We start from the raw sequence: 27,957 nt of genomic DNA, 5'->3' as shown, positions 1-27,957 counted from the left end.
AAAGAAGAAAAGAAGTCTCGCAGGTCATCCCATTTTGCATTCTTGTAATGCCAAACAATACGAGGTTGGGAATAGCCATGAGATAAAGGTTCCATTGGAGAAGAGACAATCACCAAGTTGTGATCTGAAGTGCCTAAAGGACCTCTCACTTCGACCTTGTACTTAGAAGGGTTGTTTGTGAGAAAAAGATCAAGCGTATTGGCTGTATGATTAGGATTGTCCAGTATTCTTGTAGGTAAATGAACAATCTGTGCTAGGTCATTAGTAATTGCAAAAGCCTCAGCATCTCGACCTGCTGGGTCGGTGTGACTAGAAAACGGAAGCCAGCTGGAGTTGTGAACATTAAAATCACCAAGGAAAATTACCTCACTGTTAGGAAAGTTGGACTGGAGAAAGTCAAGTTGCAAAGATAGGAAGTCAAAGAGCTCCAAGTGATTAGTGGAGTTGGGAGAACGGTAGAGACAACAGATGAATTTGACACAATGAGGTAGAGAGATTTTAAGCCCGAGAAGATCAAAGAGAGGAGATTCCAAATTGCCAAGTCTCTGACAGGGAATATCAGAACGGACATATGCAGAAGTACCACCTTTGAGGCGAAAGGAATCATACAGCAAATAATTTGGACATCTGAGATGAGCAGTAGTTGAATCAACCGATAACTGAGATTCAGTCAGAAAAAGTACATGAGGTTTGGAAGACTGCAAGTGGAATTGGACATCGTTGAGATTAGAATTGAGACCACGTATATTTGTGAAATGAATTAGGAAGTCCTTGGGAGGTTTAGATCTTTTCGCAGATAAGCTTGCTCTATTATTTTGACAATTCATGGTGTATTCAATAGTAAGAGAAAGTGGGTGGGACATGCTGTATGAAGTAATGAAATTTTTGGATATGGCATACATGTGGTAAGAATATACCCAGATCCTTGACATAACGTGGCCTCGACAATGCTCCCTGCATACACACTACTCGGACTCCCTCCAGTCACTATCTGGCAGAGTAGAGGTAGCAAGATTATACACTAGCTGATCTGGAAGCCTCCTAGAGAGTTACCAATAGGTTTGGTCCGGTGTACTAACTAGTGGCCGGCCTGCGAACACCATTTTAGAGCTGTACCCTCGAAATGTAAGGAATATTGGATCTCACCACGACATTCATCCTAACCTCAAAAATCATCAATCATACTGCATGATGGAAGAGATAGGGAAGGGTTGGCCAGACCTTAGCTCTAGAGACTAAACATGGGTTCCACCACTTCAAGTCTCCAATAAGGAAAGTGGTGGTATTTCACCGTTTGATGAGAGTCATCTGCCACCTAGTACTGCCTGGTAACATAGAGGGGCGGCGTTCCTCCATGTGTTGTGGGCGCCACACCTCTACCCCTGCTTACGTTGGTTCACACCTGGGTGGTTACCCACCATGTACTTGTGCATGGAGGTTATACCCAGGATTACTAACAGTCCCACCATCGTGAAGGTGCAAGCAGAGGATTTGGCTGTCATAGACCGTCCGGACTTCGCCGAAATTGGGTCCACTTGACTTGAGTGTCACCTGAATATCAGTTCGATCAGCGTTTTAGACTCCCAGGTAGCAAGTACAGCTTGTCTGGCATATCTGAGAGAATGTCTGTGACAACCTCAAGGACCAAAAGACTGTTGGCTATTAGTCCCTTATATGGATTATAGGCATAACATGGGGACTTAGAGGGGAACAGGCATTCTGTGGTTATCAGACACTCAGTCTAAAACAATGCTTCCTGAACTGTCTGTAGTGAAGGAACAGTTTCTTTTATTTCCAATCCTTTGTGGATGGGACTTTTGTAAAATACAAATCTCGCTGACTGGTAATGGACTAATCGTCGTGGACCATTAACGTCCATGACCAATTTCCAATTTGTGGATCGGCACCAGTCCTCGGACCACACTTTGAGTAGCACTGGTCTAAAACACTGATAGATCCAATATCTTTTTATTTTGAAGATTTAGGAGAAGTCCAGTTGGCCTTCCTCCTTAAAATCCACTCATGCATGCTTTCTCGTTGGTAAGCCTTCTCCCTGCTACATCATTTTGGTGAGCCCTGTTACATCACTTTGGTGGCAACAAACGTGTAGAGTGGTTCTCTTCAAGATGCCTGGTTATCATGAAGAGGAAATGACCAAACCCTCTAGCACTTTATTAAATATGACAACACGACGAAACAAATGGTCCTCAGTCCCCAGCAGTTTTCACTCTTCCTCTCATATAATAAATATATTATTAATATATAATAAATATAATAATTTATTAGAATAAATAATAAATAATACAGCAATAGAAGTAGAGTGGAAGTAGAGGGTGCAAAGAACCTCTGGGTATGGCTGGGCTGTCATGCACAGAAACTGAACTTGGCCTGTAACAGTGTAAGATCACTCATTGGTGAAGACAGGATATTAGAACTGGAAAAGGAATTAGAAAATGTGAATTGGAATAGAATCAGCTTGGCTGAAATAACAAGAAGAAATTAATCACTTACAAGTTTATTAAGTGGAAATTTGCTGTACACTAATGGAAACTGAAAAGAGTGAACGTGGAGTTGGGTTTCTTGTCCATAAAGATATTAAAAACATTTTGGAATTCAAAAGTATATCATCAAGGATATCAAGACTACTATTCAGAATTTCTAAATACAAACTAAAGATTATAATGATGTATCCGCCAACATTGAACTATGATGATGAAGAAGTTGAAGAAATGTACACTGAAATTGAGAGATGACTAGATGAACAGAAAACTCAATACACCATTATTACGGGGGACTTCAATCCTAAGGTTGGAAAGATACAAAACAGTGTAAAAAGAGAAACTATAGGAAATTTTGGAATTGGTGAAAGAACAGAATGGGGACATGGAAGACCCCAAATGGATTAACAACTAATGAAATTGACTTCATCCTCACTAAGAAAAGATATTTTTGTCAATAATGTTACTGTTCTGAACAAGGTAAATGTTGGACATGATCACAGAATGGTAAGATATAAATGGATGTCGAATGAATTAATGAGGCTCATGGCAAAGAAGAAAAATGCATTGGATGCATATAAATTATCAGGCAATACAGAAGCCTATGGCAGATATAAGCTAGTCTATAATCAAGTCATAAAGGAGGTTAGGCACATGAAGGCAGATTACAAGAAATCTTTGGCAAAGGACAAAAAGAAAAAACAGCAAAGAGTTCCTTACTTGTGTAAACTTGAAGAAAGGGGATGAATCAGATTGGTCCACTTAACATAAATGGTTTGACTATTGATAATCATGTTCAAGTAGCTGATAAACTGAATGAGCATTTTGCATTTGCCTCATGTGTGAACTTTCCAATTCACACATGAGGAGTTATTCAAGGAGGGAAATGCCAGAAGTTTATTACACTCTAACATGGAGCAAAGTGATTTTGTAATAACTGAGAGCAAAGTGGAGGAGAAATTGTTGAAGTTAAACATAAAAAAGGCACCTGGGACAGTTGGAATCTATCCAGTTATAATGGAGACAGCAAGGGAAGTAAGCACACCCTTAGCCATAATTATGAGAGCATCCGTATTGGGGGTCCTCGTGGACTGGAGATGTGCAAATGTATCCCCAATTCACAAAGAGGGTTCAAAGGGTGACACAAATGATTATAGACCTGTTAGTTTAACTTCTGTTCCAGTGAAAATAATGAAGTCAATGGTTAAAGAGGGGATACAGGATCACTTAGACAAGACAGCAGTAATAGCTCAGACACAGTATGGGTTTGTTAAGGGGAAGTCTTGTCTGTCCAATTTGATTGAATACTCCAATGTGGTCACAAAGGAACTGGATACAAAAAATAATTTTGATATCATATACTTGGATTTCAGGAAAGCTTTTGATACTGCTGCTGCACACAGAAGACTGCTGTACAAATGGAGTGGTATGGCATTAAGGGCATACTGCAATGGATAAAATGATGGTTGAGTGGGAGATGGCAGAGAGTGATAGTAAATGGACACTGCTCTATGTGGACTAATGTTATTAGCAGAGTCCCCCAGGGTTCGGTGCTGGGCCCATTGTTGTTTTGAGTATTTACCAATGATATCGATGAAGGTATGTCAGGCTTAATGTCCAAGATTGCAGATGATACAAAGGTTGGCAGGGTTGTTAATGACAGTAAAGGCAGTATGCTACTGCAACAGGATCTAGAAAAGTTAGGCAAATGGGCTGAGAAGTGGCAACTGAAATTTAACATTGACAAATGCAAAGTACTCCATATGGGTAGCAGTAACCCAAGAGAAACATACCAACTGTGTGGTACTATATTCAGAGGGGTGGAGAATGAAAAAGACCTGTGGGTAATTGTGCAGTCAGATATGAAGTTCTCTGAGCAGTGCAGATAGGCTGCCAGAGCAGGTCATGGAGTTTTGTCAATGTTATATAGGAATTTTTCTAGCAGAGATAAGGACGTGATTATCCCTTTGTATAAGGCAATGGTCAGGCCTCACCTTGAGTACTGTATACAAGTCTGGAGGCCTCATTTTAGGAAGGATATAGGGTTGCTAGAACGAGTACAGAGAAGGGCAACAAGATTGGTGAGAGGAACAAAGGGGTGTGCTTACGAAGAAAGTCTTAAGTTCTGCAAGTTGCAGCATTTAGAAACTAGGCACCTGCAAGGTGATCTGATCGAGGTGTATAAGGCCTTGAATGATTTGAGCAGGCTCAATGCTGACAGGATACTTCTGCTTGCTCAGATTAAGAACTTGAGGAGACATAGATTCAAATTAAGGAAAGACAGTTGTAGAATAGATGCATGGAAGTTTGCCTTTAGTCAGTGGGTAGTTGATTGCTGGAACAGACTTCCATCTGTTGTTGTGAAAGTTGATTGCTTAAGGCTGAACTAGACAAACATTTGGAGTTGCCAGATGGGTGAAATGGGAAGGGTTTTTTTTTTTTTTTTGGCTGATGCTATATAAGCTTGCCTTCTTGCATCATATGCCTGCTAATGTAAGAAAAGAAAGGAAAAAAACTGGCTCTAGTATATGATACAAAGGTTTTGGAGATAACAGAAGAGGAGAAAAACCAACTAGGCTAACCAGTTGGGTAAAGTGCCTGCCTGGCAACCCAAAGGTCGTGGGTTCGAATTCCGCCTCAGGCTTGGATCAAAGTAAAATGCAAAAACTTTGGGAGGGGCATTATGGCCACAGAGGCCGATGCGCCAACAACTAAAAAAAAAAAAAAAAAAAAAAGGAGAAAAATCGATATTTACTGGAACTTAAGAACAAGTTTGAGCTTCTGCAGACCTTACAGGACCAAGATATTGACATGGAATACAACAATTTTCTGAAAGTCATAAAGCCTGAGACACCTATAAGTAAAAAGAAATTAAAGAATAAAAAATTAATCAAGAAACAGTTGTCATGATGAACTGAAGATGACAAATGAAGAGCAAGATAAACACTGACAAGGACAAAATTGAGTATACTGAGTTATGCAAAGCCATTAGACAGGGACTCAGAGGACATAACATTTAACACAAGAAAAGTAGAGCAAGCATTAAGGGAAAACAAAGGATTTAAATCGGCAGTCATGAGCAATAATACAGAAAGACAATGATACTGAATCTGAAGAATAGTGAGGGTGTACTTATAGCAGAGAAGGCATAATTTAAATAGGAAGGCAAATGCAAAGTATTATATGAGCAAGGGAATGATGCCAGCAGTGGGAACATGGATCACAAATTATGTTTAACTCCATTTTAACAGCACCTATAAAAAGATCCTGATATGCAAGAACTTATTGCTATCTGTGGGGATGTGAGGTTTGTTTTATAATTGAAACTAGTCCTAAGAAATACCAGTTTGTCTAGCAACTTTGCAAATAGTTAAATTAAATGTTGACGAACCCTGATCAGCTCCCAAATGCGTTGGTTTTAGAAAGGTGTCGAGAGAGTGAGAGTCATCTTTAATGATCAAGTAGTCCTACAACATGTAGGACCTTCTCAGAAAGCTTTTGAAACATTTTATTGGTTTCTGCAGCACTTTCCCCTAATTTGAAACAAAATTTGCAAATTCACAGCTCATTAAAATCATTATGAAGAAACATAAAACATCTTATTCAGACTGACTGCACATAAATGGGTGATTCATGTATTGCAATGGTACAATGCCGCAGTTTCAAGATAGTCTGTCTCTGAACCTTTTTGATCACACCTACTTTAACTCACTTATGAGGTAATAAATTTCTGTTTATTGTTGAGATGGCTGAGGCCAAAAGTTTGTATTCATTACATGCATATGATATTAAGAGATACCATGGTTTCTCTTAAGCCTGGTTTCTTTAAACATATGCATGGCAGTAATCTCAGCTTGATATTAACATAATAAACAAAAACACATAGCATATTTTTTATTACTAGTTTTAAAACTGGCATTATCAAGCACCATGTTTTTCAGAAGCTACATGGAATTAATTAACCTTAAGATAAGTGATTTGAACCTTGAACCTCACATGTTAACTTCTGGACCAGCTGGATGTGCCATGGGAACCATTCTAAACAACCAAAGCCAGTTGCACCTTTGTGGGTGGGGGATGGGGGGAAGCAATGGTAAATCATCGTCACAATCCAAGCCTGTATAAGGTTTGAAAATTATTTTGAAGATATTGTTAATATGCTTATTTTTTATTATTAGTTTGTATCATTATTTCTAAGGTTTATTTTATTTTAATAAAATATGTGATTTTAATATACACCAATGAGCCAAAACATTATGACCAGTGAGTCGTTATGCAAATCAAAGCAACTGCAGGTGAACTATATCGCGAGCGCGGTTGGGACATGGTATAAAAAACACCTGATACTGAGCTGCGTTAATCAGTGTTACTCTTGTTCTTCAAATGGGAAAGGCAGCAGACTTAAGCAAGTTTGACAAGGGCCAAATTGTAATGGCCAGACGACTGGGTCAGAGCATATCCGAAATGGCATGGCTTGTGGGGTGCTCACAGTCAGTCGTGGTTAGTACCTACTGAAAGTGGTCTGAGGAAGGAAAACCCACAAACCGCTGGTGAGGTGTTGGATGACCACAGCTCATCAATGCTCAAGGTGAGTGAAGTCTCTCCCAGATGGTATGTGGCAACAGAAGGGAGACTGTAGTGCAACTCGCCGGTAATTGGAATGCTGGTGATGGGTGTAATGTGTCGCAATGCACAGTACATTGAACCCTGCTGAAAAGTGGGGCTGCATAGTCACAAGCCGCTCTGAGTGCCCATGTTAACCATGGTTCACTGGCGACAGTGCCTACAATGGGCATGCGAGCATCAAAACTGGACCTTGAGTGATTGGAAGAAAGTCGTCTGGTCCGATGAATCATGTTCCCGTTGCACTATGTGGACAGCTGGGTACGTGTGCGTCGTGCCTGGATGCACTGTGGGATGAAAACAAGCTGGTGGTGGCAGTATCATGCTGTGGGTGATGTTCTGCTGAGGTATCCTGGGTTCAGTCATCCATGTTCTGGGCACTGACGTCTACCGTCTACCTAAACATTATTGCTGACCAGGTATACCCTTTTGTGGCAACAGACTTTCCCTCTTGCGGTGCCATCGTTCAGCGGGATAATGCCCCATGCCACACCGCCCAGATTGTTCGAGACTAGTTCACAGAACATGAGGAAGACTTCTAGGTATTGTCCTGGCCTCCAAGGTGCCTCCGTAGCCAGGTGGGAAGGAGCAGCAGTGCGTAGCACACGCTTCTTGATTAGACTGGGGTTCGAGCCTGTCACCACCAAATACAGAGGATGCGGAAAGGTCAGGGAATGACCACCGCATATCCTAGAGCAATATGGCCTTAGTTGCTAATGCTCCTAAAAACCAAATAACAAACAAACAAATCTGGCCTCCAAATTCCCCAGACATCAATCCCATCGAGCATCTGTGGTTTGTGTTGAACAGCAACTCCGATGTGCAGTGTCTCAAGCATGGACCTTCCAGGAGTTAAAGGATCTGCTGGTTACGTGTTGGTACCAGATACCATAAGAACATTTACAAATCTTGTAGCGTCCATGCCTCGCCAGATATGAGCTGTTTTGGCTACACGTGGAGGACCAACATCATGTTAGGTAGGTGGTCATAACGTTTTGGCTCATCGGTGTATTACCAAATAACACAAAAGCACTATGTTAGAAATAATGTGATTTTTCTTTTTTATTCAGGTTGCATTGCACTGATTATATTAGTGATACTGTTGTTAGTACTTGTATTTCTTCGAACACGTATCCGTATAGCAATTGCTCTAATAACAGAGGCTAGCAGGTATAGTTCATTTTGATATCTTATATTTGGAATTACAGTTATTGAAACTATTGTGTACATTAACCCAATATTTCTTAGAATTTTTTAAAATTTTAAATGCTGTAGATATAAAAAAAAAATATGGTGGCATGCATAAGAAAAAAATCCATTTAGTAAAAGTTACCATATGGAAATCTTACTGAAGAATAATAAAACATACATTTTTCCTGAATTACCTTTCTTTGAACCTATGCATGACAATAATCTTACTTTGGTATTAGCATAATGAACAAAAACACATGGAATATTTTTTATTAATGTTTTAAAACTAGCATTAAGAGCCTACTATGTTTGTCAGAACCTGCATGGTGTTAATTAACCTGAAGATAAGGGATTTTGATATTACAGGGGGGGGGATTTAACAGGGAAACTACTGACTTTGAAAGTAAGACCTCAAGTGCCAATATTATTTATAAGATTGATTTGTATTCAAGAAAACTACAATGGAGTGTATATGAACCATTAAGGTTACTTCAATTCAGAAACCACAAAACTGCTTTTTTCTTGAAGTAATGCATGTGGGTTCCCTGTCTTTATCTGTTTTATAGATGTACTTTTTCTTTGGTTGGTGTGTATGAGGGCATGTCTGCTTGGCCAAACATGCCCTCATATCATGCATTTGTTAAGTGGGATTGGGTTTTAATTTGATTAGGGTATCTCAGTTTACAAATAGTAGAATTGCACCTTTCCAAGATTAACCCTAATTGTTACATTAGTTCATCAGGAAACCTTGGTCTCTGTCTCTCTTGCAAGAACTGCTACTACGTCCATTGAAATCTATGAATTATACAAAGTGTGCTTTGCTCCTATCCTCTCTTGAATAATCCCACAGATCATTACATTAGCTGCATGATCAGTTATGTTGCCTTTCTTTAATGTATCTAGGAATTTTCTACTTAGTAATGAAATCTGAGCTTTGGTATCAGTGATCTTACAACCAACAACTGTTACTAAACTAAAGAAATTTTCACCATCTGGCCTTTGTGGCTGTACTACAACTCATAATTGATACGCCTATAGAATGCAAATCAACATTATCTTGTGTCAGTTACCATTGAAGTGGCAATACCAATGGAATATCTTGAGTCAAATATCTAGATTGCCCAAACCAGTGTTCATAACTGTTGCTCTCTAAACAAAATTTTGATATATGTTTGTGTCTATTTACAAAGTAATGGCAATACCAAAACTTCTTTACGGTTCTGAAACATGGATACCAAAACAGAGACATTAATAGAATACAAGCTGCAGAAATTAAATTTTTAAGATATGTTGAATGATGTAATTAGATAAAATACCAAATGTAAATATTAGAAAAGAATTAAAGATTTACTCAATTAATAAAAAAATTATAGAATATAGACAAAGATGGAAAGAACATGTAGAAAGAATGGAAGATAATAGATACTCTTAATTAGTTTACACATATAAAGCAAAAAGAAAAAGAGACAAAGGAAGACCAAAGAAAAGATGGGCAGACCTCTTTGAGATCGGAACAGGCAGATCACCTAATCTGTGAAGGAAGACAAGACAAGTTTGTGTCTATTGCATTTGAAGCAGTTACTTTCCTTTTCTTTTGAGTTCCTCTCTCATCTTTTCTATTTCAAGGTTGATCTTTTCTGTTTAAGATTTCTTTTGTTCTTGTGCATCAGATAGTGCTGTCAGCTAAATTGTCATTATTTTTAAATTTCGTGGTAGATATGCGAGAAATCCCAGGTGCTGTGTGACACGAACATACCTTATACCTGTGCAGCTATTATATGCCTCATATCAGCTACTTGCTTTATATGATTATATGAATGGAATACATACATATAAACTGTGCAAGATTTTATCGTCTATCCTTGCATTGTGTGTTGGTAGATATCAATTGTTGCCAAAGATTCTGCACCGCATGCAATTGATGAACCATATTTGCATTCCACAGTTTTTGTGAAACTTGTTGCCCTGACACCAGTCAGCTGATTGTAGCCTCTATCAGTTTGACTAAATCACTATCTGAAGGCTTTCCTAAGGCATTCATTCCCTAGTTGAAAACATTCAAATTCTCTAGCTTTTATCAAAGCAGTACCTAAACTAGTGTCATCCTTCAGTAAAGCCTGTCTTATCTCATTATCAATTCCCAAAAGAATTACATGAAATAGCAATCTATCTACAAAGGATCTATATTTCTCATCAGTTTTAACATTTTCTATTATCATTGCTAGTCTATTCACAAGTTTTTCAGAAGTTTCACTGGATTGACTTTTGTTGAGCTGCAGATATACTAGGCAAGATAAATATGAGATGCTAGCAGGAGAATTCTGACAGTAGTGCTTCTGTCAAGAGTGGATATGAATCTGTCCATCTGAGAGCAGGATATTTGAATATAATTAATCTGGCTTTCCCATGTAATGTAGAGTTTACTATGGTGGCAGTATGTTTGTCTGACTATCCTGCAGGATCTTTGTCTTTCAACATCAACAAGAAATATCTTTAGCAGACACATTTCACATCCAGATAATGATTGAATGAGAAAACCTGGATTTGGCATCTGGGTTTGCATAAAGTTCTATGTACCAGCACCAATTGTTTTTTTCAGTTTTTGTGTAGTTAAATTCTGATATCTACAATTTTCTCCCACAAGAATTTATTAATGTTACTTAAAGCCATTTTATCAACAAGGTTTTGCACTTAAAGCATGTAAGTAATTCAGTATTCTTTTGCAGTTTACAAGAATGGCACAGACCACAATAAAATAATGCTTGCTTTCCCTCACAAAAACTGAAGCCAAACAAGTTGTGGTCAATCGAACATGTTTTTGCGCCATAAAAACGAAAATCAAATCAAGCCAATCAAACAAAATTAGGCTGTTTCCTCTCTCCACACACGCACACACACAATAAGTTATCTGCCTTAACTCAGCAATTGACTCAGAGTTAAATTGGGTTATCCTGAACTGAACAATTATCTGTCTTGTTAGTCTTTCAATAAAGTGCATATTATATTGCCAAATTTCATATGTGCAGCATATTGAAAAACCAATTATTTTCTTCTTTAACAAAATTTACCTAAGAAAACATTAACTGTTAACGTCCTCTGTATTTCTGTATTTACCTTCCCACCTCCTGTCACCTCTCTATAAAAACAATTATTAATGATTCACAGACCTTTGTCCAGTTTAGCATGACTCTGTTAAACATTCAGAATATTGCTCTAAGATACTAGACAAAAACTATAATTTTTTATTCCTGAAGAACGTTTCCATTTTTCTCTGCTTAAAATTTATTTTATCTTTCTATATTTGTAACAAAAATACTATTTCATAAATTATATGCAACATTATCTTCATTCAGTAAAACTTATCTAACATGTGATATAACCATAAGTGTTTCCACAACTTTTATTATAACACTTCTATAATTCTAGTTCTAATCACTTTCCTTTTCCATATCAAGTTTTAAATCAAGCAGTCTCTCTTTATGTGACAACTGTTTTTCATAGCTGTCATGTGATTCCATACAGCCAACTGCCGACCGGGCTAGCCAGGTGGGTAAAGTGCCTGCCTGGCAACCCAAAGGTCGCGGGTTCGATTCCCGCCTTGGGCTTGGATCAAAATGGTAAGTACTGCAAAAACCTTGGGAGGTGCACTATGGCCACAGAAGCCGATGCGCCAACAACTACCAAACCAAAAAAAAAAAAAAAACCATACAGCCAACTCATTCCCATGCCTAATGTTCACTGGGGAATTTCACTATAATCACTAATACAAATGCATTTCACAAGCTGAAATGGCATCAACATATTGGTTTATTCAAAAAATTCAAATTATCAATTTTACTTAATTTACAACAGAATCATTTGTGAACTTTAACATCAAAGAGGTCATAGGTTGAATGTGGCTTCTCTTTCTATTATATTTTTACCTTAACTCTGTTTACATCATTTTTCAGTTTAGCTTTTGGTCTTTACAGTTCCTTCAGTAATTGTTTCACAAATTTACTTTTCTATAATAACAATATAAATTATTTCTCAACAATAAGCCTATATAATTATTTATTAAGTTTGTGACATTTATGCTACTAAAAATGTCTTTATTGGCTTCTTTTCTGTTTTGCTACCATTCATCACCTAATTATGCTTTTTCTTTAAATCAGTGGTTCCCAATCTTTTGTCACTTAAGTCGCCTTTAAGGTAAAAGGCAAATATTAACTGCACACCGAAATAGTTATTGCCATTGAACTCAATGGAAATTTTCCTAATCTCATGGCATATTTGAAAAGGGTTGCAGTACAATGTCCTGAGGCACACTGGTTGGGAACCACTGCTTTAAATAAACATATATACTGTTGAGTGAGTAGTACATGCAATGGCATAATAAGAAGCAGGACATAATTCTTTCTAAAAGATAATCTCTTCAAATTGGAGGAGACCCAATGTTTTACCGATCTGTAAGGATGGGTAACTATAGACTGGTCAGTTTGACCTTATGATTGGAACCTTAACACACCTCTGACCACAGAATCTTAATGGAATCTATGGTCAGAGGTGCATTCAGTCCTGAAATAGCCGGGTGGACTAGCACAGAAATGTGCAGTAATGCACACATTTGAGTCGACTGTAGTTAAAGCTTACATGACTGCTAAATATGGTTAATGATTGTATTTAATGTAAAATTAATTAATTGTGAACTCCTCTGACTAGCAGTCATGCCATAAACAAGAACATTACTGGATCCCTCTGATAGTTATAATACCCCAAATGGCTCATGATATCTTTTTGTAAAGAGAAAATTTTATTCAGCTGATAAACGTATGTGGTGATCATCCAGTAATTGGATGCAAGCAAGAAAATAGTTTGTAATTACAGCAAACTATTCTCTGCCTGAGAATAGATTGCTGTAATTGTTCAGCTAGCCATTAAAAAATACAATACAGTCCAGGGTATTAGCCTCTTGCAATTTAGAAATAATAGAACTTAGTTTATAAAAACTGATATCATTAAAGTTTGTTTTCCAAGTAAATAAATGGTAATTCCTAATTGAAGTCACTGGTAGAGTCTAGAAATACAAGCTAAAACACAACCCACCCCAGCAATAAATTAGTGAAGGCCACCTTCCTTGCCAATCCCAATTATAAACAATCAGTGAGCGATGAATATGGAGACAGTATATCATGAACATCAAAAGAGTTTGATGGATGATGAATTGATCAGGAGTACACCAAAACATTTGCAGCAAACTTTACCATAAGTGTTTTATAAATCAAGTAAAAAAAAAAAAAGAAAAAAAAAAGTGCATTTATGCAGTTCTACCACTGCCGTACTGTTGGGGTACTCTGTGTGCCAGTATGATACAAGGAAGTTTTACAACTTCAAATTTTCAACACACTCATAGCAGAAGCTAAATCAAGCTTCTGCTATGAGTATATCACTGACGTATGGTCGTTTTGGGACAGGTAAATCCTTTGCCTGCATCTTCATGATGGTGAGACTGTTAGTAATCCTGGGTATAACCCCCCATGTGCAAGTTCAGAAATATGGCACCTAGTATACTGTAGGTGACTAAATAGTTGCAAACCAATATAAGCAGGGGGTCAAGGTGTGGCACCCACACCGCATGAAGTAATGTTGCCTTCTCTGTGCTACCAGGCAATACTAGGTGGTAGGTGACTCTCATTAACCAGTGCAATGCCACTACTTTGCTTATTGGAGTGGAGTCTTGAAGTGGTGGAACCCATGTTTTGTCTCCAGAGCAAAGCTCTGGCAACCCTGCATTTCTTCCATCATGCAGTATGATTGATGTCTTTTGAGGTTATGATGGACATCATGCAAAGTCCAATGTTCTTTACTTTTCGAGAGTACAGCTCTAAAATGGTGTTTGCAGGCCGCTACTAGATAGTTCACAGGACCAAACCTATTGGTAACTCTCTGGGAAGCTTATGAAATAGCTAGTGTGTAATCTCATTCCATCTACTTTGCCAGATAGTGACTGGAGGGAATTCGCATAGTCTGTATGCAGGGGCATTGTTGAGGCCATGTTATGCCAAGGAGCTGGATATATTCTTCTTATGTGTACACCATATCCAAAAATTTCATTACTTCATAAGATATTAAGGGTAAGTTCCTACAATGGATAAAAGGATGGTAAATGGGAGAAGACAGAGGGTGGTAATTAATGAGTGCTGCTCTTCGTGGACTAATGTTATTAGTGGAGTCCCACAGGGTTTGGTGTTAGGTCCACTGTTGTTTTGTATATTTATCAATGATATTGATGAAGGTATATCAGGCTTAATGTCGAAGTTTGCAGATGATACAAAGGTTGGCAGGGTTGTTAATGATAGTAATGGCAGTGTGCTACTGCAACAGGATCTAGATAATTTGGGCAGATGGGCTAAGAAGTGGCAACTGAAGTTTAACCTTGACAAATGCAAAGTACTGCATATGGGTAGAAGTAACCCCAGAGAAACGTACCAACTGTGTGGTACCACACTTAAGGTGGCAGAAAATGAAAAAGACCTGGGAGTAATTATGCAGTCAGATATGAAGTTTTCTGAGCAATGCAGACAGGCTGCCAGGGCAGGTCATGGGGTTTTGTCAATGATATATAGGAATTTTGCTAGCAGGGAGAAGGAGGTGATTGCCCCTCTCTATATAAGGCAATGGTCAGGCCACACCTTGAGTACTGCGTACAGGTCTGTAGGCCTCATTTTAGAAAGGATGTAGATTTACTTGAGCGTGTACAGAGAAGGGCAACAAGATTGGTGAGGGGAATGAAGGGACCCTCTTACCAAGAGAGGCTTAAGTTCTGCAAATTACAGTGGCTGGAGACCAGGCACCTGCGTTGTTATCTGATTGAATGGGTTGAGCACGCTGAATTCTGATGGGATCCTTCCACTTGTTCAGATTACGAACCTAAGGGGGCATAAATTCAAATTAAGAAAAGACAGATGTAGAATAGATGTGCAGAAATTTGCCTTTAGCCAGCGGGTGTTTAATTGCTGGAACAAACTTCCATCTGTCGTTGTGGAAGTTGATAGGTTGAATAAATTTAAGGAGGAACTGGACAGGCATTTGGAGGGAATGGTGTGATTTTTTTTTTTTTGGCTGATGCTGCATAAGCTCATACACTTGCTTTCTTGCATCACATGCTACTACTACATGCCCTCCCCACCTTTTCTTACATTGAATACATCATAAATAGAATAAAATTATCTGTGAAAATATCTAAACCTCCCAAACACAATCTCGTTTATTTCACAAATATGTAGCTTCAGTTCCGATCTCAGTGATGTCCATTTCCACTTAGTCTGCTAAACCTCTTGTACATTTTATGATAATTCCAATGAGCAGTGGTTCATTCAACCACTGCTCATCTCAGTTTTCCTGATTATTCACTGTATTCCTTTCCATTCAAAGTTGGTACTTGTGCATATGGCCACTCTGATGTCTCCTGTCAGAGACTTAGTAATTTAAAATATCCTCTTTTTGACCTTCTCTGTCTTAAAATCTCTCTACCACATTCTGTCAAATTCATATGTTGCCTCTATCGTTTTCCCAACTCCACAAATCACATGTCTTTGACTACAAATCTTCGACTACCCCTTTTTGAAACTTCACTTTCTCTTGTCCAACTTTCCTGACAGTGAGGTAATCTTCCTTGGTAATTTTAATGTTCACAACTGCACCTGACTTCCATTGACTAATCACACAGAACCAGCTGGTTGAGATGTTGAAGTTACCAATTGTAATGCCTCACACAGATTGTTCATTTACCCACCAGAATACCAGACAATCCTAACCATGCAGCCAACACACACACTTCATGTTTTTCTTACAAAAAGCCCTTCTAAGTACACACTTTAGCTGAGGGGGTACCCTCGGCACCTCAGATCACACCTAGGTAATGGTCTCTTCTCTAATGGAACCTTTCTCTCGTGGCTTTTCACAACCTTGTGTTGTTTGGCATTACAAGAATGCAAAATGGGATGATCTGTGAGATGTCTTTTATTCTTTTCCTTGGTTGGATTATTTCATATCTTCTGATGTCAACATTAGCTCAGATTGTGTCAGTAAATTATTCTTGTAGGGATAGAATCCTTTATTCCACACTCCGCCTTTAAATCTCGTCCTTTATCCAGACCTTGATTTTCCAATAAATGTGCTAAAGCTGTTCAAGAGAAGAATGTTGCATATCATAATTGGCTTGTATCCAAATCTCCAGGTTTATTTTCTGCCTACACCAAAGCTCACAACAGTTGTAAAGCAGTTATTAATCAGTCCAAACTAGATTTCAAACAGGCTAAGATTAGAAAACTTGCTTGTCCAAATGGTAGTTGAGCATTTTGGTCTCTTGCCAAAGCTATTGGCCACAACTTTTGCCCATCTCTTTTTCCACCTCTGTCCAAACAAGATGGTTCTATTGCCACTTCAGTCAAAGATAAAGCTGACCTGCTAGCATCCTTCTTTTCTTCCAACTTGTGTATTGATGATTATCTTGGTAAACCATCTTCTACTATTTCCAGTATGCTGCATTCAGTGACTCCTGTGGTCTTCCGTCAGAAGAATTTTGAACAATTTGATGCTAAGAAAGCTTCAGATTCTGATGGTATTTTTCCACTTGTTCTCAAAACCTGTGTTTCTGAGCTTACCCCTGTTCTCTGTCCTCCTTTTTTTTTCACTTTCTTATTCCCCAAGTGTTTTCCCTTCTGCTTGGAAATATGCTCATATCCAGCCATTCAGTTATCATCCCATTGCATTTACTTCTATTCTTTCTAAAATAATGGAGAAATCAATTAACTGCCAACTCTTAAACTATCTAGAAACCTTCCATCAGATCAATGATCCCCAGTGTGGATTCCATCAGTGTCGCGATCTGCTGGTGATATTCTGGCTTACGTTACCCATTTATGGACAAATTGAATATTTTTAAAAGAATAAAAGAACTTTACCTCAATATGATGTGTAGAACACTTCTGTAATTAGCAACACTACTAATTTCTATGGGCACCCCCAACCCAGCTTTACAAGATTGTAAAAAATAATGGATAGCATCTAATGAGGAGGGGATGCAAGATGTATGCATTACTAGCACGTCTTTACCGTTTTATAGCCAAACCAAAAAAGGCCAAAATTAGCTTTCTAAGTTATCTCTATGCAAATGCTAGTGTGCCCCTATGCCATTTTAGTCAAGATAAGTAAAATTCAAAATATACTTAAACCGAATTTTACTGAAAGGCATTTGTTGATAATGTATCTGAAAAGCTGATTTCATGTGTATAAATTTAAGGATGTTAAGAATGCGAGCCCTAAATTAAAAAATACAAGATAAAATAAAATTAAGAAAGCAAAATATGGACACGACCATAGCCATATGGGTACAGTGTTTCTTTGACTGCAAGACATACGGGGTGGGTCTCGATAAATAGTACAAAAGAAAAAGGTGATAGTCAGAACTGATGCATGGCTACACAAAATTTATTTATGGCTGTCAGATTTACACAAATTGCGATTACTGATACACCAAAAACCATGTCTATGTCTTGAATATAACATCTAGCAAATGACCTCCATCGGTATCGATGCATTTTTGCAAGTGCTCCCGGAAGTGCCTCATGATGTCCTGAATCATTTCCTGGGGTAGTTGTTGGTAGTTGTTGCCATTTCCTGGGGAATGGCCTCAATCTCTTCTCGGATTGCCGTCTTCAAATCCCCAATGCTGTGTACCTGCTGGGAGGAAACTTTGTCTTTGAGATATCCCCAAAGAAAAGAGTCTGGGGCTGTCAGATCTGGAAACCTGACCGGCCACGGGACATCCCCAAATCATGAGATCAGTCGATGTGGAAAGAACTGTTTCAGCATGTAGTCATCGTGGTACAGGCTGTGTGGACTGTAGTCCCATCTTGCTGGAACCATGTCGTGTGGAGAATACCTTTTCTCCGTACTTCTGGAACGAAAAGTTCTCAATCATGTTGCCATACCAGTCTGCATATTGACAGTCACTGTGTGTTCTTCATAGTTTTCAAAAAAATACGTATTTCAAAAAAATACGGTAAAAAAATACAATACTGGTGGAAACTCTGATAGCACACCACACGATGACCTTTGGGCTACTATGAGGTTTTTCATGAAGACGGTGTGGGTTGCTATCTGCCCAGTAACGGAAGTTTTGCTTATTCACAAACCCATTAAGATGAAAGTTTGCTTCATCAGACATAACCAGAGAAGTGAAAATTAACTCATCCTGCTCCTATATCTCAAGGAATTTTGTGCAGAAACCTTGCTTGCTTGCTTACTTTATCAGCCGGCCATAGCTCTTGAACAACTTGCAATTTGTATAGTTGGAACTTTAAATCAAATTTCACAATCCAACACAGGGAGCTGCAACATGTGCAGTGTCCTTGCATGGCGATGAAGGACCGATCGCTGGGGACTTTGCTGCAGAGCCTCACTGACTCGTTGGACATTATTGTCAGGTGTACGCACTGTCTTTTGGGACCCCTTATGCTTCTTATCAGTGACTGAATCCATTTGTTGCCACTGTTTCACCTACCTTGATATCGTCCTTCTGTCAGGAACACTGAAATGGCGGTCGTTTCCCTGGCACAACTCACTGCACAACCATAACATTTTTCTCATGCATGTAGGCCTCCACAGCCTGAATACACATCTGCACCAGCCAATGATTCATGGCGAAATAAATAGCACACTTTTGTGTTCCAGTTGGGCAAAACAGGTGGCGCCACAACACTTTCTTATCTGCAGGGTTGCCACTTGTTATTGTACTATTTACTGAGATCCACCCTGTATATAATAGCTAATGGTATGACCATCTGTACATATATACAAGTCCCCCCCCCCTTTTTATGTAGCTAGTTATTGACCATGAAAGATAATATCAATAATATGTTAACCCTTTTTTAACATCTCCCCATTTTATTGTGCTGTTGCCCAAATGCTATTGATGATTGAATTGAGCAAACAACCCCCAGGCCAAGTGATTGTATGTAGCATTTGGTTTATGTAGAAAAACCCCAGGCCAAGTGATTGTAAGTAGCATTTGGTTTATGTAGAATTTGATGAATTTTATGGGCATACCGTTATGCTTTAGTTTATTAATTAATTTTATGATTTTAATATTGTTAACATTGTTTCATATCTTAATTCTTAGACACTGTTTTTATAATATTACCATGGATATTTTTTGAAATGTTAGATAACCAATTTAAAAGCTAATAGTTTGGAAATTAAATGCTTCTTGTTTGTCATAAATTTTGGCAATAATGTGGTCTAGTTCTGTGGAAATTAACAAATCCAAGTAGAAACCAAATGGTTATTTGTATTAGTGTATTCAATAGCCAGATCTACTGGATATATATATATATATATATATATATATACAGTAAACCCCCGCTATTCGCGGTTTCGCATATTCGCGATCGCGATTTAATACAAAATGAAACCTAAAAAAATGTGAACTTTAAAGTGCCGTGAATGTTTTCAGCCATAAAAAAACATGGGCATGGCTAAAATTATCTTTCCCGGTCAAAACAGCGCTCAGTGGGTGGGGGGGGAGAGAGGTGACAAAATCGCGAGCGTGTATGTTTCTCGCTAATCCTTGTTCAGTATATGTTATGCGCTTGTCATGGAAGGTTTCGTCGTTAGTTTTTAATTTATATGCTTATAAATTGAATAAATATATCAATTTATAAATTGATATGCTTAAAAAATGATAAATCTACCGTTTTGCAGTGTAAAACAAACTTTTTCGAGTGTGTTAACGGAAGAAAGTGACTTTATTATGGACAAGTTCTTTCTAACCCCTACAAAAATATGGCTACGAAAAACAAGAGAAATATGATGACATTAGCGAATAAAATTGAGTTATTAGATAAAATTTCTAATGGTGAAAGTGTCTCCTCAGTGGCAAAACATTATAAAATCAATGAGTCAACGGTGCGATCAATCAAGAAATCGGAATAAAAAATCCGCCGTAGTGTCCGTGAAAACGCACTAATTGCTTCAAAAATTTGCTCTGTAACTTGTGATGTTAAATTAGAAAAAATGGAAAAAGCTTTAAATCTGTGGATACAAGAGCGAACTCAAAATAAAATTCCGTTAAGTTCACTCATCATTCGTGAAAAGGCAAAACTCTTTTATCAACACTTTTTAGCAAAACTGGTGGGATAAGTTTTTTAGCTAGCAAAGGCACTGGATTGAAAGATTTGTTTGAAATTTCTAATAAATATTACATTTAATATTAAATTGTTTCTTATTTTCATTTCGATGCCATCTGCTTGCATTCACTATATACTGTCGATGTACATAGTCATATTATGAAGGTACATATAATACATACATAGACAAAATTTTAGACTAGTTTTTCTTATATATTTCATACTTTGGAACGGAACCACTTTATTACTATGGGAGCCAAAACTCAGTATTCGCGTTTTCGGTATTCACGACATTTCTCAGGAACGTAACCCCCGCGAATAGTGGGGGTTTACTGTATATGATTTTTCCTTTAAATTTTGGTCGATTAATAAAATAGTTAACAAAACGTCCATGAACCAGTACATAATAATATTCTTATCTATGTTCTTTTCATAATGAACTAAGTAAAGGCTTGCCACTGCACAGGAATAGCCAGCTCCCATTGCAACTGGTGTTTGCATAACGGTAACTTCAAAAGCCAATCTTGGCCTTTCTGGTTCTGCTGTGAAACTATAAGGATGTGTTAGTAACATTTTTGTAAAAATCGCTCCTTTATCACTAAATTGGGTTACTATATGTGAGACCAACGGTCCCTTTATACCAGTTTGCAGAAAAAAAAAATTTTACTTTGCCTAATGTTAATATTTAATATAATTGGTACATTCCTCCTCCTCTTTAAATGATATCTGTTATTTTTTACAACCTTGTTAAACTAGTATGGGGTTCATAGAAACAGACAGTAGTGTTGCTAATTACTTATACTTGTACATTGATAGGCGTCGGTCCCTGTTAGGCCTATCAATGTTTACAGGTAGTAATTAGTACTTGTTTAGTATTTTCGTCATGCTTTCATTTTATTTAATACCTTTAGCTTCATATCTCAGCCTAATTAATATCATATACAGCTTGCTTATGCACAGTATGCATTAATATCGTATATATCTACTAGTTACTCTAGTTAGTTGATGATACTTGAGTATATAAAATGATTGCACACATTTGTGCAATCTGGTAATAATTGCTCAAATATGTATAGCGATCTTGTGATGTTTAATTAAACAATGGCATTAGAGATCATTGTCCCAAAGATTTTATGGTAAAAATTAATATACCAATATATTTGCTTGCTTGCTCGCTCCACTTTACTCACTCCACCTCACCTCACCTCACCCACCCACTCACCCGACAGAACTTTGTGTGTGTGTGTGTGTGCACACGCGTGCGTGCGTGCGTGCGTGCATGCATGCGTGCGCGCGCGCAAGAGAGAAGTAAAAAAAATGAAACGTAAACCTTTACTTTTTAAGTTGAGGCTTGTTATTCTTATTAGACCATTTCTTTGTGATCACATAATGTTTGTTTACTTGTGTCTGCAAAGGTATTTGGGAAACCTCGACTGAATTAAGTTTATCTGGGCTTTGTGTGTGACAGTTTGATCTCATACAGTGACAATTAAAATAATACATGTACACCAGGACTCAAATTTTGTTAGTGAGTAGAAAATTTATAGATACACTAAAGGAAGGTGATACACTGTGTATTTGATCTAATTTAATATGTGGGATGGCAAGAGAGGATAAGCAAAAGTATCTGGCATAATTTGTAGTTACTCTAATTCATAAATTTCAGTGGAGGAAACAGTTTGAGAGAGAGAGAGAGAGAGAGAGAGTTGTCATGAGACCAGATTTTACTAAGCCAAAGTGGAATTTTTACTTCTGAACTAAAATCATAAATTAAAAAGGGAAAAAAACGTAAGTGAAACTGCCCTTATCAATGCAAACACATTCCCCACTAATTAAATTAGTGCACTTGGGGAGGGGAGTTCCTTGTGTAGTGGTGTTACCATTATTTATGATATACTGTCCTGTTATTCTTCTCATGTCCCTTGCTTGTTGCCTATTGAGTTATTTATTTATTTTTTTTTTCATTGGTTTGATACGCAGATAGCAGTTAGTTCCTGTTGCGTATTTTTTGTTGGAGTATTCAACAAATATTTTATTAGTATTAATAGTGGCAAATGATACAACAAAGCAGGTTTATAGAGTATCATCCAAAAAAAAAAAAAAAAAACAAACACTTGCTCATCCATCTCCTCCAGGAATTTGTCTAAGTCCTTCCTTGAATTTATTTAAACTGCCCGCTGCCAACAATCAACCAACTGCTGGCTGAAGGCAAACTTCCATACATTTATCCTGCAACCAATTCTTCCTCAATTAGAATTTATACCCTCTCATGTATGTTGTCTCTGCAAGAGGAAGAACACCAACATTGGGCTTACTCGATCCTTTCATGGACTTAAACACCGTAATCAGATCTCACAGGTGCCTAGTCTCCACACACTGCAATTTGTAGAACTGAAGCCTGTCTTGGTAGAAGCACCCTTTTGTTTCCTTCATAAATCTTGTTGCTCTTCTCTGCATCTGTTCCAGCAGATCTAAATCCTTATGAAAATGAGGCCTTTAAACCTGTATACAGTAGCTAAGATGTGGCCTAAACATGGTATTGTACAAAGGGGTAATCACCACTTTATCAATGCTAGCAAAGTTCCTGTATATCATTGACTGAACCTAATGAGCTGTCCTGACATCCTGTCTGAACTGCTCAGAAAAGTTCATGTCTGACTGCACAATTACCCCCCAGATCTTTTTATTTTCCACTACACTGGGTGTAGTACCACACAGTTGGTATGTTAATCTGGAATTATTGCTACCCACACACCTTGTACACTGAGTGATCACTGAATTATGACCACCCCCTGTGAAAACTGAATGCGACCCATTGACCACGTGAGGTACAAGAGCGCAGGGTTAGTCGATCTACGTAGCATAGATAAGGTGTCAGTGGTTCTGTAGGTAGTAAAATTTTGAGTGTGATGGGTAAAAGGAAGGATTTATCGGACTTTGATAAAGGACAGATTGTGGGTGCTTGGTGAGCTGGTGCCTCGATTTCACAAACCACTGAACTGATGGTGTTCAACAACCACCATAGTTAAAGTGTATGAGGACTGGCGTCAAAATGGTCAAGCAATGACCCGATGTCAAAACTGCAAAGGTCAGCGAAAAGTTGATGTTAGAGGTTAGCGCCGGGTCTGACGACTCGAAGAGGTGCAGCTCTGTGAAGAATTGACTACCCAAAACAATATGGGCCAACACAGAACAATATCCGGCGTGGACCACCCTTCACATGCTTACATGTATGGGCTATACCAGCAGATGGAGCCGCCTCCGTAGCCAGGTGGGAAGGAGCAGCAGTGCGTAGCACACGCTTCTTGATTAGACCGGGGTTCGAGCCCGTCACCACCAAATATGGAGGATGCGGAAAGGTCAGGGAATGACCACCGCATATCCCGGAGCAATGTGGCCTTAGTTGCTAATGCTCCTAAAAATCAAAAATAACAAAATAACAATAACCAGCAGATGACCCCTACAGCATCGTTTCCTAACCAAGGTTCATCGGCATAAAAGACTCGTCTGGTGCAAAGAGCATTCAAGTTGGACGTTAGAAGACTGGAACAAGGTGTGCTGGTCAGATGAGTCACGTTATTTACTCCACACCATGGATGGTCGTGTACGGATTTGGCATTAACAACATTAGGCTCTTGATCCATCATGCATAGTATCAAAAGTGCAGGCTGGTAGAGGGGGGATTGTATGGTGTGGGCATGTTTCACTGGCAGGAACTTGAACCTCGGGTGCATGTGGAACAACGTATCAGTGGCCTCTGCTATCGCCAACTGCTTGCTGACTGTGTACACCCCGCTATGTTACACTATTTCCTGAATGGCAATGGCATCTTCCAAGATGACAATACACCGAGCCATTGGACACATGAAGTGTAGGAATGGTTTGAGAAACACAGTTATGACTTCCAGCATATCATTGGCCTTCTAACTCCACTGATATCAATCCCATAGAGCACTTTTGGGACACTATGGAAAGGCATATCAGGCATCTGGATACACCAATCACCACCATACCTGCATTGCTGACTGCATTACACACATCTTATTTGGCCATACCTCCCGAACGCTTCCGACATGTTGTTGATTCAATGCCACGTCAGATAGCTGCTGTACTGAGGGCAAAAGGAGGACCTACGAAATATGAGGTAGGTGGTCATAATTCAGCAGTGTATATGTCAATATTAAACTTCAACTGCCATTTCTCAGCCCATTGACCTAATTTTTCTAGATCTTCTTACAGTAGCTTATCTTGATTATGTAATAAACCAACCTTCCAACCTTTGTATCATCTGCAAATATAGATATTAAGCCTAATACACCTTTATTAATATCACTAATAAATATTGAAAACAACAATGGGCTCAGCACTGAACACTGGAAGATTCTGCTCTGTCTTCTCCCACTTAACCAGCCCCTTATCTATAGCATTAACTTTCACTTAATACCACTTTTCTGCAATTTGTATAGCAGTCTTTTATGTGCAAGAGTATCAAAAACCTCCCTGAAATCCAAGTATAAGATATCAAAATTAATTTTTGCATCCAGTTCCTTTTGTTACAGCATCACAATATCCAATCAGATTGGTCAGACACAACTACTCCTTAACAAATCCATGCTGTGACTGTAGTACAATTTCATTGCTCTCTCAATGGTCTTGCATTGCCAGTGACTCCAATATTTTCCTTGAAACAGATGTTGTTATCCAGGTCTGTAATTACTCATGTCACCTTTTAGCATTAGCATTAGTTGAGGTATATGATGCAAGAAAGCAAGCTTTTACAGCATCGCCCAAAAAAAATTAAAACCCTTCCATTTCACACATGGAACAGAGATGGAAGTCTGCTCCACCAATCACCTACTCGCTACCTAAAGGCAAGCTTCCACACATCTATTCTACAAATATCTTTCCTCAATTTGAATATATGCCTCCTCAAGAGGAAGTATCCCGTCAGCATTAAGCCTTCTAAAATCATTCAAGGCCTTATACACCTCGATCAGATAACCTCGCAGGAGCCTAGTCTCCAGATGTTGCAACTTTCAGAACTTAAGCCTTTCTTCGTAAGCACACCCCTTTGTTCCTCTCACCAATCTTGTTGCCCTTTTCTGTACTTGTTCTAGCAACTCTACATCCTTCCTAAAATGAGGCCTCCAGATCCATACGCAGTACTCAAGGTGTGGCCAGACCATTGCCTTATAAAAAGGGATAATCACCTCTTTGTCTCTGCTAGCAGAATTCCTATATATCATTGACAATACTCCATCACCTGCTCTGGCAGCCTGTCTGTGCTGCTCAGAGAACTCCAAATCTGACTGCACAATTACCTCCAGATCTCTTTCATTCTCCACTTTCCTCACTGTAGTACCACACAGTTGGGTACATTACTGTTGGGTTATTGCTACCCATATGCAGTACTTTGCATTTTTCAATGTTAAATACCAGTTGCCACTTGTCAGCCCATCTGCCTAACTTTTCTAGATCCTGTTGCAATAGTATACTGTCTTTACTGTTATTACCAACTCTGCCAACCTTTGTATCATCTGCAAACTTGGACAATAAGCGTGATATGCCTTCATCGATATCATTGATAAATATACAAAACAACAGTAGGCCTAGCACCGAACCCTGGGGGACTCTACTAATAACATTAGTCCACATAGAGCAGTGTCCATTTATTACCACTCTCTGCTGTCTCCCCCTCAACCATCCCTTTGTCCATTGCTGCAACTTGCCATTAATGCCATACCACTCCAATTTGTACAGCAGTCTTCCATGTGCAACAGTATCAAAAGCTTTCCTGAAATCCAAGTATATGATAACAAAATTATTTTTTGCATCCGGTTCATTTGTGGCCACATCATAGTATCCAATCAAATTGGTCAGACAAGACGTCCCCTTAACAAACCCATGCTGTTCTGAACTATTATTGCAGTCTTGTCTAGGTGATCCTGTATCACCTCTTTAACCAGTGACTCCATTACATTTCTCGGAACAGAAGTTAAACTAACAGGTCTATAATTATTTGCGTCACCCTTTGCACCCCCTTTGTTAATTGGGAATACATTTGCACATCTCCATGGAGAGTCCAGTCCTCCCTGACTCTAAGGATGCTCCCATAATTATGGCTAAGGGTTTACTTACTTCCCTTGCTAACTCCTTCAATATAACTGGACGGATTCGATCTGCTCCAGGTCCCTTTTTTTTTTTTATTTTTAACTTCAACAATTTCTCTTCCACTTTGCTCTAAGTTATTACAAAATCACTAAGCTACCTGTTAGTTTGATAAACTTCTGGTATTCCCCGTCTTGAATAATTCCTCATGTGTGAGTGAATGTATATGTAAAATACTCATTCAGTTTATCAGCTACTTGAGCAGGATAATCAATAGTCGAACCATCTATGTTAAGTGGACCAATCTGATTGATTCCCTTCCTTATAGAGTTTACATAAACAAATGTCTCTTTACTGTTTTTCTTTGCATCATTTGCCAATGATTTCTCATAGTCTGCCTTTGCCTGCCTAACCTTCTTTGTGACTTAGCATTAGTAGAGGCATTTAATGCAAGAAAGCAAGCTTATGCAGCATCAGCCAAAAAAAAAAAAAAAAAAAAAAACCACTTCACCCCTCTGTTTGTTCAAAATACCTGTCCAGCTGAGCCTTAAACTTATTTAGGCTATCAACTTCCACGACAAGGGATGGACGTCTGTTCCACCAACAAACCAACCACTCGCTGGTTAAAGGCAAATTTCTGTACATCTATCCTACCTCTGTCTTTCCAATTTGAATTTATGCCCTCTCAGGTGATTATTCTGAGCAAGAGGAAAAATCCCATCAGCATTGAGCATGCTCAAACCATTTAAGGCTTTATACACCTCTATCAGATCACCTTGCTGGTGCCTAGTCTCCAGACATTGTAATTTGCAAAACTTAAGCCTTTCTTCATAAGAGCACCCCTTTGTTCCATTCACTAATCTTGTTGCCCTTCTCTGTACTCATTCCAGCAGCTCTACATCCTTCTTGAAATGAGGCCTTCAGATCTGTATGCAGACTCTAGGTGTGGCCTGACCATTGCCTTATACAAGGGAATAATCACCTCCTTATCCCTGCTAGAAAAATTCCTATATATCATTGACAATACACCATGAGCTATTCTTGCAGCCCATCTGCACTGCTCAGAGAACTTCATATCTGCCTGCACAACCACCCCCACGTCCCTTTCATTCTCTACCACTGTCTGTGTAGTACCACAGAGTTGATACGTTGCTCTGGGGTTGCTGTTTCTCATATGTAGTACTTTACATTTGTCAATGTTAAACTTCATTTGCCACCTCTCAGCCCATCTGCTCAACCTTTCCAGATCCTGTTGCAGCAGCATAGTGTCAGTAGCATCCTTGACAACCCTGCCAACCTTCGTATCATCTGCAAACTTGGACATTAAGCTTGATATACCATCATCAATATCATTTATAAATACAGAA

At 38.6% G+C, this 27,957-nt stretch overlaps 1 protein-coding gene across 2 annotated transcripts in view; it reads left to right on the top strand.

Annotated features, from left to right (window-relative positions):
• Nucleotides 1-27,957, top strand: part of Ctl2 (Choline transporter-like 2) — a 387,011-nt gene that overhangs the window by 204,360 nt on the left and 154,694 nt on the right. For both annotated transcript variants that reach the window (XM_090371991.1, XM_090371992.1), the window contains exon 14: nucleotides 8,192-8,291. In XM_090371991.1, coding sequence (XP_090228117.1) covers nucleotides 8,192-8,291 — 100 coding nt within the window. The remainder of the gene's footprint in view (nucleotides 1-8,191; nucleotides 8,292-27,957) is intronic.

The sequence above is a fragment of the Mastigoproctus giganteus genome, chromosome 4 (assembly GCF_048544385.1).
Source record: "Mastigoproctus giganteus isolate SK-2022 chromosome 4, ASM4854438v1, whole genome shotgun sequence".
Lineage (NCBI taxonomy): Eukaryota > Metazoa > Arthropoda > Arachnida > Uropygi > Thelyphonidae > Mastigoproctus > Mastigoproctus giganteus.
This window is presented reverse-complemented; position numbering and strand designations above follow the sequence as displayed.